This window comes from Nelusetta ayraudi, unplaced genomic scaffold, assembly GCF_046127955.1.
Source record: "Nelusetta ayraudi isolate G7.1 ecotype Tasmania unplaced genomic scaffold, CSIRO-AGI_Nayr_v1 ptg000031l, whole genome shotgun sequence".
Lineage (NCBI taxonomy): Eukaryota > Metazoa > Chordata > Actinopteri > Tetraodontiformes > Monacanthidae > Nelusetta > Nelusetta ayraudi.
The window spans coordinates 3,650,193-3,670,000 of NW_027466081.1; the positions used below are offsets into that span (position 1 = coordinate 3,650,193).

General features: G+C 45.6%; 1 protein-coding gene across 1 annotated transcript in view; it reads left to right on the forward strand.

Annotated features, from left to right (window-relative positions):
• xpo4 (exportin 4) overlaps positions 1-19,808 on the forward strand; it is a 47,883-nt gene that overhangs the window by 12,036 nt on the left and 16,039 nt on the right. Inside the window, exons 7-8 of the mRNA XM_076030909.1 lie at positions 5,642-5,754; positions 14,706-14,863. Coding sequence (XP_075887024.1) covers positions 5,642-5,754; positions 14,706-14,863 — 271 coding nt within the window. The remainder of the gene's footprint in view (positions 1-5,641; positions 5,755-14,705; positions 14,864-19,808) is intronic.

Here is a 19,808-nt window from a genome sequence, read left to right on the forward strand (position 1 = left end):
TTAAGGTGGGATATACCACTTAAACCCGAGCACGCGCCGTAGCATAGCGCCACGCTCAGGGTCGCTTGGCAGATGCTCGGACCGTCTTCCTGCGCAGCGCCGCCGTCCTCCGGGCCGGGATCAGCAATAATGAATAGAGGATATAGGAGAATCGCGATAATCCATAACCGTCAGGCACCGGAGGCTGCCCGGGCCTGCAGGCTGCCCGCATTGTTGAGATTGTCAGCTTTAATTTGTCATGAAACGACGATTGAACGGATCATTACATTGTAGGAGGCCAACCAGCTGCTGATCCGAGATGAGATGAAGATTTTGAATGTGATTTAGTCCTAATCGTATTCAGCTATGATACTTGGCAAGTATCGTAGTAGTATGCAAATTCGAGCAAGAATTGGAAATATCTTTTGGTATTGTTTCTGTTTCATCAATACAAATTAAAATATTGGTTGGAGAGATAGAAATACCGAAGAATACTTTAAAAAAAGAAATACTGCGTTTGTTAAAATCCTACAAAACTTTATTGATGGAACAGAAATTCAGTGTCCTGTACTATACACTATACTTCTGTCTACTTACAGAAATACGTGTGCCTCTAGTCAGTGGGTAAATCGAATAAAAGAGAAGAAGCTCTCCTGGTGGTTGCTTTCTCAACTTTTCAGAAAGCGCTGGCTACGCCCTCTGACACCACCGTCTTTTCCCGTCTCCAAATCATCAGTCTCACCCGGAAGGATAAATGCGAAAACATGCCTAACGACCATAGTGACAATCCAATTGTTAACGTGTTGGACGTTTACGTCCCAGTCGGATGAGTTCAGCTGGCCGCACACACAAAGCAGTGAACGCGGCAAACTTTGTCGCGGCGAAAACGCCACAGAGATTTTTATTGCCATTGTGTGCGCGTTAACACGCCGACGCTGGCATTTAGCGCACGGTGTATTTAGCGTCGCCGCGCAGCCTTTGGTGCTGCTGACAATAGAGTGGTGACAGCGTGACAAATCAAATCTGTTGAGGTGCCGACAAAAGTGCGCCAAAGATTCCCAGACTTCTATGTTAATGTTTTATTTTATTTATTTATTTATCGGTGGGGTTTTTTTAAGAACAGAACTATGAGTCAATGCTAACGTGGCATTTCACGAATTAGCTTTGTGTATTGTAATTAGCCCACATTTACTTGTTAGTACTTTTGTGCTCTGTTTTCACATGCGCGCAGTATAGAAACACTCACGGCCAGGTCTGCAGTTTCTGAGCGAACCACCGTAGATTCTTAGCGGCCAGATCAGAAGTGGGCAAACTTGACTGGTGGGGCCAGACCTGGAGCAGATGGATGGAGCGTTTTGGTGACCCACCTCATAGGAGAAAAAAATATATCATGGGATACGTACAACATGTGCTTTAATGTTTGTTGAAAATGTACAAGAGCAACAAAATCTGTGTCTTCGAAGCCCTACGGTGTTTAGCTCTTTATTGAAATGACTCTTAAAACAATATAAATATATTGTATAAATGGATGGATGACAGCTTGACGGGCCGCATATGGCCTAGGTGTTCGTTGGGAACCATGTTCTCCAGTTACAGAAGTCGGAGTCGGGGTCCAGAAAATGAAACCATTTCTCAGCCACTCGGCTGTTTCTTTTCTTTTCTTTCTTTTTTTTTTCTTCTTTTTTTTTTGTCACGCAGCTGCGTGCCTGGTGTGAATTAGAGCTCCGGCGCTGCGCCTCAATGTGTCTGCCTGCAAATGTGGCAACAGACCGACAAGACGCGGCCGCGTGAATCTCCCCGCTCGCCTTTGATTTAGACTCCTCTGGTCGGCAGTTCACTCGCTCTGGTGGCCGCCGCCACCGCCACCGGTGCTGTGTGTGTGTGTGTGTGTGTGTGTGTGTGTGTATGCGCGCGCACGCACGCGCGCTCATCGATCTGTCACTCGGACTTATCTTCCGCAGTGGAAAATCGCAGTGTCACGTCGGTTATTCCGGAGCTCGCTTTTGGAAGGGGTCGAGACGGTAGCAGGTGATGTCTTTTAAAAACCCACCACGCCACTGCCGCCGCCACCACCGCACACATGTCCGCATCACTCTGCGTGCATTAGTCATCCTGGAAGCATCTACGCACACACAGGCACACACACATGCAGTCCATCCGCTTTTAAGTAGAGAGGATAGCGTGGTTGAAGTTGTAAATTTGCTTGACAACTCAGCGGGAATATTTCGCCCGTAAATCAAGAGCTGGAGTTCAGTGAGCACTTCAGAGTCAGGGAAGGTGTTTTCAACTTTCCCCTCTAAACACTTTCTTGAACAAATGTGTGAAGAAAAAACTTTTTTTTTTTAAATTGCCTTTATAGGCATTTTGGATGAAACTTGGACTGAGGAAGAAGAAGTTCAGTTTCTGAACCCTTCATTTAAACTGGATTAAACTGCGTACTTTATGTCACCTGCATGCATTCTTGCAGCGTCATTAGTCATTTATTTTGAAGGCTCAGTTCTTCCATGCGGACTACAATAAAGCTTTAAATACTTTTTTTATTTAGATGTACTTCTATATTCATGTAATTTTTCAGCAGCCTGCTGTTCCGAACACCAATTTGTTAACAGTATATAAGATATTCGACCCTCTGCCTTCCAAGTTGTCTGATAAAATATTACAAATGTCAAAATTAATCTCGCCATCTTCTTTCCCCCCCACATATTTTTGAAAGTTATAGAGATCCCATAGTTTGGGTCTCACCCCCCATCCCCCGATCTTTGTGGTGTCCTGAGCTGTCAGGCACAATTCGCGCAGTTCACGTCTCTCTTCAGCTGTGTAGCCGTGTAGTTAGCATTCCTGAGGTCTCTTGTGAGTTTTGTCTCAGTCAACTGATCTTTAGGAGGGTTTGTACAACCTCTGTCACCGTGGTGGTCCTTGTCTCGAGGCCAGTTTTGGGATGCAGCGCGGGGCCAACTCCACCCCGTCCCCTAGCATTGAGCTTTGCCCGAGCTTTGCTGAGTTTTGTCATGAAGGTCATTTTCTTACCCACAGAGCTTTTAAAATACCTTCAGGAAAACTGAAAGGAAATTAATTAAATATCTAAAAATTATCTGATCAAAGATGGCCTTTTTTTTTGTATGTCTAGAGTATATGCATAAATACATTTGTCCCAACCTTTTCCTCAGTACATTCTCCTCCAGAATGGTTCAGTCAGAGGTCTTCTGCTTCGCCACAACTATTTTTAACAAGGCCTGAAAGCCAAACATTGAACACACAAACACACACACACACACGCATACTCGGTCCCAGAGCCCCTCAGACAGGTGCCAACGTTTGTGGCGAACCGTGTGGTGTGTTGTGGTGGGGCGTGTGCTCCGGGAGGGACTGGACTGGTGTCAGTGGAATGCGTGACCTCGTCGGCCTGCGCCGCCGTTTGGCTTTGATCGAACATTCTCCAGGAAGTTTCCTCCTCCGGCTGCCACAGAGCTGCAGGCCACTGATACTGTTGTGCGTGCGCGTGCGTGCGTGCGATGCGTGTGCAGAGCAGGCTGAGATTCCCTTATGTTACAATTTTTGCATATTTCAAAAGAATGGAAAAAGGAGGAAAGCAGATGGTTTGTTGCCGGAGTGGAACCCGAAAAATGCAGACGATATGTTGAGCTGCTAGATCGTGAGATCATTTTAAAGGAGGCTTGAAATATAAACGCAATAAATGTATGTTTTTACAAAAGTAGGAACGCAGTAGGTGGTGTTGCAAAGGTACATTTATTTCAGAGTCATCGGGCATAATTGAGTCTTTTGGCGGGTAAATTATGGTCATAGAGTTTTGTTTTTCAACACTTCTGTCATCAGCTGCGTTTCCATTACCCCTAGAATTTCGCAAAACCTAAATATCGCAATAAAAATGGAAACACCTAAACTTCGGGGGGGGACACTTTCAAATATCGCTAAAAAAGTTTTTACGATCTCATGAGGTGGTTTTTCAGACGTATCGATATAGAGGTGTGTTGCAAAAGTGTCATGGAAACACTTTTTTCAATTTACGCATCACCGTAAGTCACATACAGGGGTCACGTGACCAGTTCACTTCAAGTGAAAATGGCGCGTTACGTTTGCACAGAGGAAGAGACAGAATATTTTTTTACAAGTAATCAAAGAGAAAAATATAACAACCATTCTTGACAGCTAACAAACGTGAACAAACAAACGCAAACGTAATTCTCGTAGATCTGGCAGGACGAGATTTTATACGAGAATTACGGCTTACGCGCTTCTCACCGTTCAATGGAAACACCTGTAAATCGCGATTGTGCTTTGTCAAAAATTTCAGAAATAGCGCTCTTATTTTTGCGAGAAAAAAAAAACTGTAATGGAAACGCAGCTGTTGTTAAGACTTTATTTTTCACACTTGTAGTGTTCCAAGTGGCTAAAAAGATGAAGAATGGAACTCCCGCGAACTGTGTTAGCATCGGCCTGAACAAACGAATAGAAAAAACAAGTCAGCAATCCAATCAGGGACAGAGATGAAAGACTGGGAAATATCAGGGCTTTGTCTTGCACCAACAGACCAAAAGGGTTTTCCAGAAGTGAGCCAGACCCCTTTAACTGGAAGCTAAATATCTCAAATGTTGGCTGGTATGCGAAGAGATGTTTGTTGGTAGGATGTTGGTCCGGGCGGTAAGACTGGTTCCGAGGCGGCCGGCAGGAAAAGCGTCTCGTGGGTTCCTTTGCGAGAGACTCGGTCTGCGGTCGTGTGAGGAGGAATCGTAAGTTGTGGTCGCGTGTAATTCTTTAATAGGGAGAACTCTGCGTGTGTTGTGGGCTTCGTGGTTCAAGGAGGACATTTAGAGAGCTATTCGCATAAAAAAAAAAAAAAAAACACTTGAAGGGCCTTTGAATAGCGTCTAATTGTGTTCAGGTTTAGGTTGAAAGCGGGCGAAAGTGCCGCGGCGAGGGCAAAAAGGAGGCGACACGCTGTTAGAAAAGGAAAAAGAAGAAGGAAGGATACTTGAAAAATGTGGAGAGCAACATCTGTAATGGCAGCTTTGAGGGAATAGTTTGTGTTATAGGGCAAAGACGGAGTCCAACTCCGGTCTTGGATGGCAGTCGGGCGGAGGGGGAAGGTGATTGGCTGAGAATTTGGGGGGGCGGGTGGGGGAGGAGGCGTGTCCGGGCGTCTCTGGAGTCTCCGGGATGTCTTGGAGAGGGAGGGGGCCGGCGCGGGGGGGGGGACCAAGGAGGCCAAGTCGGGATTGGCTGCGGGAGTCTTGAGGAAGCGAATGGGAGAGAAATTTGAGTGTGTGAGAGAGCAAGGCGGGGAGAGCCGGTAGAAGGAGAGGTGAAGACGGGGACAAGGAGCAGAGAGGGTGTGAGGCGAGTTAGAGGGTGAAAGAGGAGAAGAAGAACGGGGAAGTTGGACCGAGGTTTACATTCGGCAGGAAGTTGAAGGCCGGCAGAGGCGCCACAAGCCGCCACCGGAGCTCCGCAAGCAGGCAGCCACTCAGGCCAGAGTACGTGTCGAGGGGGGGGGGAGATCAGCTGACGCTCGCCGCCCTTTTTCAAGTGTTGCCGTTCCTCCTCCTCCTGCTATCTTCTTCCCTCCCTCCCTCCCTCCCTCCTCCGCCCCCCCCGCCGCCGCTTCTCCACATGCTGCTGTTGGCCTTGACTGTCAGCGGGTCACTGGGGCGCCACTACATCGCCATGTTCGAGGCCACGCAGAACGTCATGCTCAAGCCCACGGAGAGCTGGAGGGAAGCGCTGCTGGACACCCGCGTCATGGACCTCTTCTTCACTGTGAGTGACCCGCCGCGCCGCCGTACCCCTCCCCCGCCCACGTGCCTTTATTGTCAGACGCTCCTCTGAACATGTCCTTATGTATGTTTGTTATCTGTCATTTTTTTGGTTTCATGCTTGTTGTGTATTTTTTTTTTTTTTTCTTTTCGGCCTTTGTTGCAAATTGGAAAGTTTTTTGTTTGTTTGTTTTTTGTTTTTTTTTTACTCATGTTGCTTCACATTTCTGCATCTCTTGACCACTTGTTGACCTGTCCTATGAATGTTCGCTATTTTCAGTCTCCCGCTTTCACATCCACCACTTCAGCTTTTCGTATTTTCATATTTTTTTTTGTCCCGCTAGTTTTTCAATCTCCGTCGGGCCCGGTCGTCACGCGCCGGACCGCGTCCCTGTGCTCGCACGCCTTCTTTTATTCCCCCTGCCTCTTTTTTTTTAACCCGGGTGAATTTACGGCTTCCTTCGCGTCGCCGCCGCCGCGCTAACGCGTTACCGTCCGCACGAAACCGGCGCGGCCAAGTTTATTTTTGTCCACTGACTCGCGCCATCTCAAGAGGCCGGCCCACGCTGGCTGGGAGAGCGAGAGAGAGAGAGAGAGAGAGGACGTCGTGGAACAATCCCGTCATCACCGCCTCGTCCACTTCCACTCAGCATCCCAATAACTCCTCCTGCTGCCACACGTTGCTCTCGCAGCGTCTGCCGCCACTCGCTGACCCCGTTATCACGGCTCCGGAGCTCCTGCGCTGCCTGCTGCCACGTGCTGCTCCACCGCCGCAGCGGTCACCAGCTCGCTAAGAACCAAATGCGCACCACTGCTAAATACCGGACCCCTCACTTTAGCTCCCTTTCACTCCGTAAACACTGGTTGCAGGATGACATTTAGCATCGTCAACCCTCTTAATAGCCATTTTTGGGGGGGAGGAAAAATTGCATATTTCTCAACTAAGTGCTCTCACGCTAAGTGTGTAAGTGCCCGGTGTTTGAGCCAACTATGTGAAAATGTTGCGTTAGGCTTCTGTTCACGCAAAAAAAAAAAAACAGCAAGAGTGGAGTTCGGCATAAGACACGTCACCCATTAGACAAGCAGCACGTTGCAAACAATAGCAGCATAAACCTTTAGTGACACCAAAATAAATAAATTGATTGCAGATGGACGCTGTCGGTAATGTTCGATGGGTCCATTTTGAGTTTAACGTCGTTGTCAAGGTTGCTAACGTGCTCGTAGTTGCAGAGGAACGTTTTAATCAGGCATCGAAATGATGTAGCGCAATTTTGGTTCTTTGCTGCTCACTACACCCGGCTTGCTGTGAGTTCAGGGTCAGGTCGATACTTGTCAGAATAACAATTTCTGCTTTTAAAAATGCTAAATAATAATATGACCTCGCAGCAAAAGGATAAAGTCACACAAAACAATGCGGTTTTAATTTCTCTCTCCCTCGTTTATAGATGGGCCGATACACAAAGAAGACGTTCGTTAAAAATGTTTTAAAACCAGAAACTGGCAACTGGCAAATAATCAGACTGTAAGAAAAAAAGTACTACAATTCATTACAAGTTTGTTCAGAATATAGAGGAAAAAATGATGAGGAGTCGGATATAAAAAGGATATGTGAAATGGGCTCACCCCAGAGAAGCCAATTAAAGTTTGTAAGAGGGTCCCCAGAAATGTAACAAGTAATAACACAGATACACAAACAACGAGCAATACAACACACCATAGTCCCAGAGAAAATCTCACAACAGTCATTTCAGAGTCGAAGAAATAAAGGGCGATTCCAGCATCCATTAGTAACCCTGAGTCAAAAAAAAAAGGAGGTAAATAAATAAAACCAAATGACATTTCTTCTAATCAAGTTAGATCCAAGCAGAAAGATGGATGACATCAAACCCTCAGATATGGGTATTCAGCTTCGTATTAGCTGTCCATTAATAACACATTAGTGTACTTTGAGAGGAGATATTTCTTTCGATTTTTCTTAAAGTGTCCGACCACAGTCTTGCTAATGTCGTGTCTATTAGCGCTTTTTCTGTTGCTGCGTTCAAGTTGTTGATCTGCAAAAAAAAAAAAAGCCACCACTTTGTTTTTTAATTCCAAAAGTAAGTGTCACTGACTGACTGACTGACTGACTTGCACGCAGACGCAACCACAGCCCTCCGATTCAAAACATCAAGGCCCAGTCGCACACTTTGATTGGCAGCTCCGGGTTTCTCCACGTTTATTAAAATGTTTGTCGTGTTTCCGTCGCTCCCGTCGCGCCGTTTGATGCGCTTGGTGTTGGTTTCAGTTTGCAGGCCTCCGTCTCATTCTGCTCCCTGGTATTTCTAGTAGCTCAACTGTTTGTTGTTGTAAGACTGCTGTGCCACTGCCAGCTGTCTCTCTGTGAGTGAGTGTGTGTGTGTGCGAGTGTGCGCCCGCGCGCTTTTCTTTCTATTCTTGCGTGAGCCGACCGTTGACAGGTTGCCGTTGTTGTCGGGACGTTTTAGTTTGTCTCCCCAAATAACAACAAAATCCTCACAGATACAGATTGCGTCTCGCGAGTATGTGCGTGTGTGATTTTGTCAGTGTGTGAGGGTTTTTTTCTGCATGTGGATCTTTGTTTCCGTGTACGCGTGCCTTTGTGACGGTGGCCCAGCCTTGTGCGTGTTTTTTTTGTGTATTTTAATTTAAGCAGGGGGGGTCCTTTGCTGTGTCCTCAGCTGCTGTGTCCTCAGCTGTGTGTGTGTGTGTGTGTGTGTTTGTGTGTGTGTGTGTGGAGTGGCCACTCAGAGACACGCGCCACCAGGGTCACAGTCCACGACAGACCAGTGGCAGGATTAGAGCGCGGCCCCAGGATTAGGGGCCCCTGTTAACAACCAGGCCGACCCACCCACCACACACGCATGCACGCACGCACCCTAACGCACACACTCTTGTTGAGGGTCTCCAGGGAGTCTCCGGCTCTCGGTGGGGGGGGGGGGGGTCTGTCAGTGTCCGTCAGTGTCCCATTAACTGGCTCCAGGGTTCCTTCATTCATCGGGGGTCCTGATGGATCCCTTGATCCTCCTGTCAGACGCGGGCGGTCGGACACGAGCCGTCACGCGTGTCCGGGCTCTTCATTCTGTTTGCGGGTAAAGGGGACTTCGGGCCGGTGTTAAGGGTTTAGCCACACCCCCTTTTGACTTGGTGTTGAGTATAAATCAGGACTTTGTGCGTTCGGGATAAAACGATACACACGGGGAATTCCAAACATTTACTGCTCTGCTCAGCTTTAAATAAGTATTGAGAAGTATTTATGTGAAAAATGCACTTAGCTGAATTTATGACAACAAAGAGCTGTTTGCAATGCGGAGTTAGAACGAAGCTTTAATTTTACTATCCAACTATAATGATGATTTATTTAACTCAGTATTTATCCGGCTTTTGCTTTGCCTTTGTATTCCCCGTCGTTCCGCCCATGTGTGCACTAAATCTGCAGATTTATTTTTTTTTGTTGTTTTTAAAGTACATTTGGCAACGCTTCAAAGTGACAGGTTTTCTTCTCTCGAGCGAAGAAAGCCTTGGTTCTAAGATTCAAGGACAGATTAACAGGGACGGAGCAATGGCACAAAGAAAGGTTGCTGCGAAACAAGGAGTGCGGAAAGAGGAGGAGGCAGAGAAGTAATGGAGGGAGGGAGGGAGAGAGGGGGAGGAGGGGGAGGGAAGGAGAGAGATGGGGGGAGAAAGAGAGACAGAGGGAGAGAGAGAGAGAGAGAGAGAGAGAGAACAATTCGGGAAGCGAATTGTGAAGGCAATTTTCAGGAAAGTGGAAAGGGTCCAGAGATAAATGGCCCGCGGTAGATTAGGAGAGGACGGAGGAGCCGGCAATTGTCGCCCTATCTCAGAATAAACCCACTTCACTTTTGTTGATCGGACTCCTTGTGACTGCGCTGCACACCTCCCCACTCCTCCAAAAAAAAAAAAAAAAAGAGAGGGAGAGCGGGTAGAAAGGACGGGCTACAAACAAATGTACACGTTTTGGAGCGTCTATAATTTTGGCTTGGGCTGTTTGTTTTTGGTCTGTTTGTGTCTTCAAATGAATCTCTGAGCGATTAGAGGGTGGCGACAGAGCGTGTGTACCCCCGCGCAAAACATTTCCAAGGCAAATTTCAGCGGCTGGTTTTTATCTGGCCGTGTCAGCTAGGCATGTACCCGCACCTACGACAGTCGCACTACGGACGCGCAAACACACACACACACACGCGCGCCACTTTTCTTTTTCGCGTATGTTCCATACGAGTTGAACCGATGGGCTGGTATTTCAAGACGTTGAAGCGATAGTGAGTGGTCGTTGAACGAGGAAGACTCTGCTCGCGAATGCCAGCATGTAATTCCAAAATGCACGTGCAGCTACTGGAAACGATTACGGAAACAATCAGTAAAAAAAAAAAAAAAAAAATGTTTTCTCTCGCCAAAGTTCTACGTACAATTGGAACACAACGCAGTGATAAATTAGTCCATGAGATGGCAGCGTTGCAACCGCAAGAGTGCTAGCAACCGAAATATCTACAAAGACGAGGAAGTGGTCCTGTCCTCTCCCGGCAAGCCCAATTCCATGTCCGTCCGCTTCTGGGAAACCTTGAACTTTGAACTTGATTTAAATCCAATCAAGTCAAATTCTAACTCCAGATAAGTACGCTAAAACGAGGGACACTTTGTCCGAGTATTTTGGTTTAAAGCTGTGGCTCAGTTGGTCGAGCGGGCCGCGAATTGACGATCGAAGGGTTGGTGGTTCAAATCTTGGCTTCAACTCTCCACATGTTTGTAGTGTCCTTGGGCAAGACACTAACCCCTAAATTGTTCCCAATGGGGCTGGCAGTGCCTTGCATGGCAGCAGCCATCCATTGGTGTATGAGTGTGAATGGGTGAATGAGAGGCCATTGTAAAGTGCCTTGGGGTACCGTAAAGGTATAAGTATAGGTCCATTTACCATTTAATCTGTCAGGTAATATCAAAATGTATCAAAAACACTTATGCAATAATAATTTCTATTTTGCCAGTTTATAGTCAGTGGAATTTAGGAAAAAAATCCACACGTTTGTCGTATATTCTGCAAGCGGCGATATGCGAGCGAAGCGCGCCCCTCGTCCTCGCCGAAGCGCAGGGGGGCCACATGACATTTCGCATTTAATAAATGCAATCAGTGCCGAGCACAGACAACGGAGGCTCATCCTCCCCTCTGGCCCGCAGGCAGACAGTAACTCAATCTGCGGCGGCGGGGAGGGATGGATGGAGGGAGGGACTGAGGGAGGGAGTGATGGTGGTGGCAGAGAGCAAGCAAAAGACAATAAGTTGAGGCTCGACGTCGATTTGAAAAAACAGAAAGACGAGCCTCGGAGCGCCCCGAGGAAACAGACACCCGGCTTTGTCTCCGCGTCTATAAATATCCTTCCCCTCTTCTCCCTTCCATTCTCTTTGCCCACTCTCTCCTCACCCTCCGTTTCGCACCCCTCCTAGCCGTCTCGCTCTTGTTCTCCTTCGCCCCGGTGGCCTTCCGCCGCATCCAGTTGTCGACTTTGCCTCCCTGCCGTCAGATCTCGCATTTTTATCACATTTTCTCTCACCGTCTCTCTCCCTTCTTCTTTTCTGACGCTGTAACCACCCTGCTAATTCTCTTCTGGCAGAGTACAATACACGTTCAACTCTTCATACTTGTGCACTGTGCTCCACAATGAGATTAGGGTTTATTGTAACAGGGGAAAAAAAGAAATAGTCAGCTGAATAGCATCCTTTTCAATCTGCAGTGAAATCATTCTTTTGTTTGCCACCGGATGCCGTGCACTCTGCAGTTTTGAGTTTCGATGTAAGTGTTCACAAATTGAAGAGAAACTAAATTAGAAAAGTGGCCGAAGTGGATTCAGTGTGATCCTGTTTTTTTTTTCACGAGCCACTATAATTTGAAGTTTAACTTGGGGATCCTTCTGAAATTGAAACGGATACAATCAGCATAATTGTTTCCCTGAAAGAGAAGCGCGGCCCACCTGTGGGCATAGATTGCCATAGACTCTTTTTCTCCTTAAACACACAGTATAACATTTATATCATTTGTCGCTATTCATATTTGTTTTGGCTTTTTATTTATTTATTTATTTATTTATTTATTTTTGCTGACAATCGAGGCTTGTAAAGATTTGTGGCTCCAGAAGTTGTTTCGTCTGCAGCTTATCGTGCATCAAATACCAGAAGTAGGCCTTGATTTACTGCTTGCAGACAGATTCACTGTCTGTAGATTTGATGCGAAGAGAAAAGCAACCAAATGCAGAAATCTTTTGATTAAAGAATCTTTATACTTGCACTTAGTTTCCGTGGAAGTAACTTTTAGCCATTGAAAAAAGGAACAAAACAAATTTTGCCTTGCGTCATGTTTAAAGTTATTCTTCACATTTCATGAAAATGAATTCAAATGGGATTGAATGTGGTAAATTAAACCACCAACACTTCCATGCCTTGCTAAACATAATGTCTATCAAAATGACAAGAACCTTAACTTCTTAGTCACTGGGACCAAAGTTGTCTTCTTCTTCTTCTTCTTCTTCTTCTTCTTCTCCTCCTTCTTCTCCTTCTCCTTATTATTATTATTATTATTATTACTAATCAGACTGCAGCAGTCTTTCTTCATCTGAACTGAATCCCAAGTGATTCCACTAGTGTATATTTTTCCTTCTTCTTGCATCCGCATCCGCTTTCCATATACCAACGCTCACATGATCGCACACTCACTCACTCCCTCTCTCTCTCTCCCCTCTCTCTCTCTCTCGCACTGGTTGTGTATTGCTGACTATATTCAGACTCAAGGCAACTGACATTACTGGCATCGCCTGGATCGTTCGCTGGTGCAGCTGCTTTTTCAGAGCTCACGCTCTTCAATCTTTTGGAATTACACTACCTCTCCCATCACCCCCACCCCTCCCTCTCTCTCTCACTCTCTCTCTCTCTCTCTCTCTCTCTCTCTCCATCTCTTCCTCACTCAACCGGCATCCCTCCCCCCACCCCCCTCCTCCTCCTTTCCCCTCCTGTTACCATTGCTCTTCCAGCGAATGACTTCATGCTCTGGAAGAGGGCAGCGGCGGCAGCCAAGACCTGGGTGGCTACACCACGTTAGCATCTGAGATTTCTTCCCACCAGCGTGGCTGCGCTGCGACGGCTGGGCAGCCCGGCGGCGGGGGCGGGGGGGAACGGTTAGAGAGTAGGAGTGAGTGGCGGCGGCAGCACAGGGAAGAATTCGCGGGGAGGAGGAAGGGAGAGCTTTTGAGTGGAGGTGGAGAAGAAAGAAGAAGAAGAAGAAGAAGAAGAAGAAGCAACAAGGAGGCGGAGGTTAAAAGTTTCGATCGCTCCTGCGCCGGGGCCGTGCAACTGCGCTGGCATATGGCGCGCAGCCGGTGATGAAACCCTTCGCTCGGGACTCGAGAGGATGACGGTTCAAACGAGGGGCTCCGACTGGCGGAGAGGAGCTCTCGCGGGAGAGCGGGAGCGGCGCTCCTGACGCGACGCCTCGCCATCGTTGGAAACCCCGCGTTGCTCAGACGCTGTTATGACTCGCGGAGCCGCTGCCACCGCGGTGTTTGCGTGCGCGCGCGTGTGTGTGTGTGTGTGCGCGCGCGCCCGTCCGGCTAGGAAATTGAAACCAGCAATGCCCTCGTGTCTCATGGAAGTGTGACAGCGGCGCTCTGACAAATCTCCAAACCCCCCCGAGAGCGAAAAGCGAGGTTCACAAGTGAGATGGGACTGAGGGAAGACGATCTTTTCCACTGGGAGCCAGATCCTTCCTCTCGTGGCTTGATTGAGGCTGTCTGCGGGCGCGCGACCGGCTCGGCTATTGTTTGTTTGTGACCAGGGTCACAGTGTCTGCAGACAGTCGTGTTGAAAATCGATTGCTTTTTCATTTTTTCGCCTCCCCGCCGCCGCCACCCCTCCTGCAATACCACCGGATCACAGCTTCCAACCAGTGAGTATTAAGCCTGAAGGGGGATCAGCTGATCTGTTTGTCGGAGCGGCAGTGGCAGAGGAACGTGACAGGTTCATGTTCACGTCACTCTTTTTATGCGCGGAGATAAAATCAGGGCAGTTTTTCGCGAGATTTCTCCGGGACTCTCGATCTACGCCAACTTTGCTCCGGCGATGTGAAATTGCGTTTGGAAGCAAAGTTGATTCAAGCTTTGAAGTGCAACTTGCTAAGCCGTATTTACTCGGATTTCAATTTAATTTACGCAGAGTCTTTGATTTTTTTTTTATTTATTTTTTTTTGTCTGGTTTGTTGAGTCTGATTTTTAAGCGCAGTACTTAAAAGTTTCACGGTTTTACGCCAACTTGGACAATAGCGAGTTCAAACGCTCGTCGGCTATTGAATCATTTTAGCGGCATTTTCTTCGCACCAACAGACAGCTGCTTATTCTAGAGTAAAGCTAACTGAGCATTTATCACTTTAATGCCCAGACTTATACAAGGTTTCCATCATGGAAGTGGTTATTACTTAGTGCCACCCAGAGTTCTCTTTTTCACACTCAAAAGCCTGTTTAAATGTATTTCTGAAGCTGTTACTTTGGACACTAAGTGTAATTAAACCATCTATTACACTTATAAATACACCAGAGCCCTGTGCATCAACCTCCTCGGAAATGTGGCGCTCGTTTTATTTTTTTATTTTTTATTTTATTGCTCTGGAACAGAAAGAGTTTTGCATGTCAGAAGGTGTTTGCTCACCATTATTAAGAAATGATTCTCCTACAATGGCACCTTCTTTGATTTTTTTTTCATTGTCCTAATCTTTGTCTCCGCCTGTTTTTGTGTTCTACATATTTGCCTTGTTTTGACGCATCTGTCCTTTTCCCAGAGTTATTTGATTTATTTCTGTCGGAGCTTCCTTCCCATTGTACTCGGATGTTTTTCCGTCCCCCTGCCGCCACATGGAAACTGAGACGCATCTCCTCTTTTGGCCTCCAGGTACACAGGAAGATCCGGGAGGACTCGGACATGGCCCAGGACTCACTGCAGTGCCTGGCCCAGCTCGCCTCCATGCACGGGCCCGTCTTCCCCGACGAGAGCGCCCAGGTGTCTTACCTGGCACACCTGGTGGAGGGTCTGCTCGGCATGATCAACGGGTCAGTGCTTGGAAACGAATGGGTGTTTTGTAGATGATCAACGCTTTGTTCTTTCACGGTCGTGGTTTGCGACTGGAACCGTTGTGATGACTGCACGGCATTAGTTAAATTGCAGAGGAAAGTAATTGCCTTTTATGTGGCACTTGTAGAATACTGTATTGGTCGAAATTGAATTATAGTGAAAAAATCCAGATTAATTCATCAATTTCTTGACGTTTCTGGATATAAAAGTATCATCCAATGGGTCTATGGTGATGGTTATACCCCAAAATCTTTATTGTGTGCATGTCGGTGATGTCACAGGCCTGACTCCTATCAAGCTCCTCGATTTACCAGCACAGATGTGAGATTAAGAAAGTGGATGATGTAAATGTGCCTGACATCAGCTCGTCGTCGTCCTCACAGTATATCGTTATTGAGCGGTGATGTCAATGCTGAGCTTTTAGCATTTGGATGCAAATGATTATTTACCGCAGGCGACTGATCGTTATATTGGTTTGTAGATTTTGTCCTACTGCGGGATAACGGGATGAATGATGACGTCTAATTTGATGCTCCGTGTGCCTGCTGGAACTTGGCAGCGTCTGAGATGTTGACATAACAGTCGTAAAAAGTGTTTTCCATCCACATCTCCTGTGATGAGACGCCCCTCTCCCCCTTGGTTTTTACAGTGGACGGAAATCAGCCTGATTTCTTTCATGCATTTTTTTTTATGTTTTCATTGATTTTCACGTTGTGACTTTCTGCAAACCCGCTGGAGTCGTTTCCACCAGGCTTTGGAGACAAACAGATGGAGCTAATTCAGATCTGCTTATTGAAAGAAATCCCCCTGAGGGATGCAGGTGTTATTATTATCCCCTACGCCCACACACACACACACACACACACACATTGTGCGCGCATACACCGATACATGGCTGCACTTCCGTCTAATAAATTGAATTTCTCTTTGTGAAATGAACGTCATTATGCAGGGTGGTGTTAAAAAGAAATGACATTCTCAGCAAAAGAATAACATGAATATAAAGTACGAAATTGTTTTCACCTTTTCTGGCTACGGTGAGTTGTACTTGACAGTGAGCAAGAAGAGGTAAAATTATTATCTTTTTTTTTTTAGTTCGTCACATTATTTATGGTTTATTAGAATGACAGAGTTGTTTCAAAAGAGAAGCCCTCTCAGGTCAGGAAGTGTTTACTGCTTTAAACCAAAAAACGTAATTTGAAATCTGTTAAACTAGGGATGTTAACAATGAATCCATTAATTGTCGATTAAGAATTTAATTGAATAAATTAAATTAGCCACAATTATTTTATTTTTTTTGTTAGATGCCGTGGTGTATACCTGTATACCCAGAACAAGTTACTTTTAAACAATATATATAAAAAAAAAAGTTGAAATGTGACCCATTAGAAGTCAACTTAAAGTCAGAGGATAAATGTTTAGGTTTTTTTTTTTGACTGTTCTCTAATGTAAAAATTGGTCACATTGGACCCTCAACGTTATTTAAGGATTAAATAATGTGTTCCTTATAAATTTTTCATTGAAATTTTAGGTTCTCAGGAAAAGTCGCCACTTATCAATTAATCATTAATCGATTGATATGGTCAATCCACTAGCGATGAATGAATTAATCGATAATTTGCATCCTTATGTGAAACCCGTTCTTGCACGTCGAGGAAGTAGCACGGTATCTGTAGTCTGACCCTGGCTACATTCCCAGTCAAACGCAGCTTCAAGGATGTCATGTTTCTCAAATTTGGAGACTCAACAAGCGATGGCAAAACGTCAGCTTGACTCATGAGTCATTCTTTGCCATCGCTGCCTTTATTTACAGGAAGTAATTGCTTGTTGAGTCTGTTTTTTTTTTTTAATGGCCTTGCACTTGGGCATCTGTGCACTGTGGGAAAGTAGCTGAAGGAGGACCAGATCTGAGTTCAGTTCAGTATCAAATGGAAATAAACAGGAGCTTAAGTTTCCCACTTTTCAAAGCAAACTTTTTTTTATTTTTGAAAAAAGATCAGATTATAGGGTGCCCCCCCCCCCACCTCCCCCGACCTCACAGCCTTTTTAATGCAACTGATGTGATGAGTGCTAATTGCCTTATAATATGTACATTTAAGTATATCATCTATTGAATTAACTTCAACCATGAATAACGACAAAGGCCCTTTCTTCTCACAGTTGAACTAATTAGCTGATGTGCCATATGATTTTATTTTTTTATCAATCCATCCTCCTACTCGTGGCTATTTTAAACTTTCTGTGCATCAATAGTTCTGAATCAGTTCTTTCTCGACCTTTACAAAGGTACCAAACTTTCTTATTCTTTTCCTCTTATTCATCACATCTCGTCTGTTAGAGGACTTACTAGTTCTGAGAAATGCCCGCCCTTTACTTTAGCCTGCTGCACTTTTGAGACATTCTGGAAACCATTGGAACCTCTCCCAGGTTAGTGACCACGCCCCCCAAGCCAGGTGTTGGCCCTGCCCTCTGAGAACAATATGTGTTTGTCTCCTTCCAAACTTGTGAAAGGGCCCAGCAAAAGCATCAGTTACAACAGGAAGCCAAAAGCCAGTCTAAACAGAGGGTTGCATAAGCTGCGTTTCCATTACAGTTTTTCGCAAAATAAAAGCGATATTTTTAAAAATGAGACAAAGTACAATTGCGATTCGCAGGTGTTTCCATTGAATGGTGGGAAGCGCATTAGCCGTAATTCTCGTAAAATCTCTTCCTGCGAGATCCCACTTTGAGGAGGATGGACGTACAAAAATTCTTGTATAAATCTGCATTTCGATGTTGTTTGCTGCCAAGTCCTGCGAGACTTGCGAGAATTACGTTAGCTTTTGTTTGTTTTCGTTTGTTAGCTGTCAAGAATGGTTGTTATATTTTTCTCTTTGATTACTTGTAAAAAAGTATTTAGTCTCCTTCTCCGTCCAGACGTAACGCGCGGTAGAAGTGAACTGACCCCCCCCCCCCCGTACGTCACGTCCGCTGACGTGTAAATGCGAAAAAAAAGTGTTTCCATTACAGTTTTTACCTCTATATCGATACGTCTGGAAAAACCACCTCAAGAGAGCGTCAAAACCTTTTAGCGATTTTTCAGAGGTTTTTCGAAGTTAGTACCAATACCAATTTTCTATTGCGATATTTAGGTTTTTGCAATTTTAGGAGTAGTGGAAACGCAGCTACACACTGATTTCTGGAGGTCTGGAGAATTTTGTAGAGAATTCATGGCCTAAAACTACTTCACTGGAGCCTGGGAATGAAAATAAATAAATCTTACAAATGTGTGATATAATACCATTCTATACAAATAGTATTTGGTGTAGAGCTGATAAAACAGAAATGAGTTATTACAATTAGCGATCTTTGTTTTGCTCTCTCCTTATAGTTATTAATTGATGGCTTTGGTTGACGAAATGAAAATTTAAAAAGAGAGGATAGCAGCAGGAATTGTTCAGAAAAACTGAGAGAGAGAGAGAGAGAGAGAGAGAGAGAGAGCGCTTATTAAGGGCCCTTCGGTCCGGAAGAAGTATTTTCTGTTTATTGGTGGGTGTGTCCGCAGTCGGGGTGGATCTGATCTGAATTAGGGAGCCACATGTACGTGTATAAATAACCGAGAGCGACACACACTCTCCAAAATCACACGTGATTCACGAGTTGGGGGTCCGTCGCTCTTCCCCTCTACCCCCCTCTCGGCCGCGCCCCCCTCCCCCGCTCTGCCTGTAATCACCTATTCTTGGAGCTTTTTTCCTATTGCCTCATCGGAAAACCATGCGGGCAGGGACGGCCAAATGTGTACAATGATTGAACAGTTCTGCTCGCAATTTAACTCCATCTGATAGGGGTTAGCTTGGCCGCTCGCTCGCGCAGCGCAGCGTCGCACTCTCCGAGGGGTGCGCAGCCGGTGAAAGAGGTTCATGGGTTCAAACACGAGTTGTTTTTTTTTTTCTTTTTTCTTTTTTCTGTTTTTTTGTTGCTCTTTTGCCGCCACACAAAACAAAAAAAAAAGGCTTAAATTAACAGCATTTTTTTTTTTAAGCCCGAGGATTTCTTCCTCTGCACTGTTGCATTTATTTTGCGACTTTTGAAAAGCAGCAAAGGCTCTCTGACATTGACACCTCTTGCATCGCGATAGGCTTAATCGCCCCATCGTTCTCTCGCAACTGCAAAAACGAGTCGTTTCCAGAGAATAAGTTTTGCCCGTAAATCAGAATCCAGTTTGTCAACAGAAACCTTTAGGCTTTTCTCTGCGTCGTCGTCCAATCACCTGAGAGCAAGGGCAAACTTTGTTTTTCCTCAAACCGAAAGCTCTAATCTCGCTTGCGATCCTTGGGATACTACATTGTCAAGTTTCCTCGTCAAAGGTTTGTTTCATGTATTCATGGAAAAAGTTGTGGTTATTTGTGGCGTTGCCCCGCAGCGAGCTACGCACAAGCTTTTTTTTTTCTTCTTCTTCTTCTTTTTTTTTTTTGTCCGTCAAATCCCAAGACTTTACAGTCTGCTTTTACTTCATTCTGGATGCATTTGTTCTTGATTTTATTATTCATCTGGAAGGCTTTCCCAGCGCTCCCTTCCTTTTAATGTCCTTCTCGCAGATTGAATTTTGACATTTCTGTTTCATCTCGGTTCAAACTGATCCAGCTGAGAAGCCACTCCAAGCGGGGAGGAATTCTCGAAAGTTTTCTTCTTTTTTTGACATATTGGCACTTGAGTGTCCGCGAGCATTTTTTTTTTTTTTTTTTTTTTTTCTAGGATTGATGATTTTCTTTAAGTTGCAAGCAAGTTTTTGTTTTTTTTCCTGCTTTCCAACGTGTGAGAAAAACCGAGGGCTCAACCTGGGCGTCTGGCTTTCCAGTACGAGCGGCTGATACGACGGCTGAGTGGGCGTCACGGCCATAGGTGCTCGCTCTCATCTGCTCCTCCTCTGAGTGATGAGGAAGA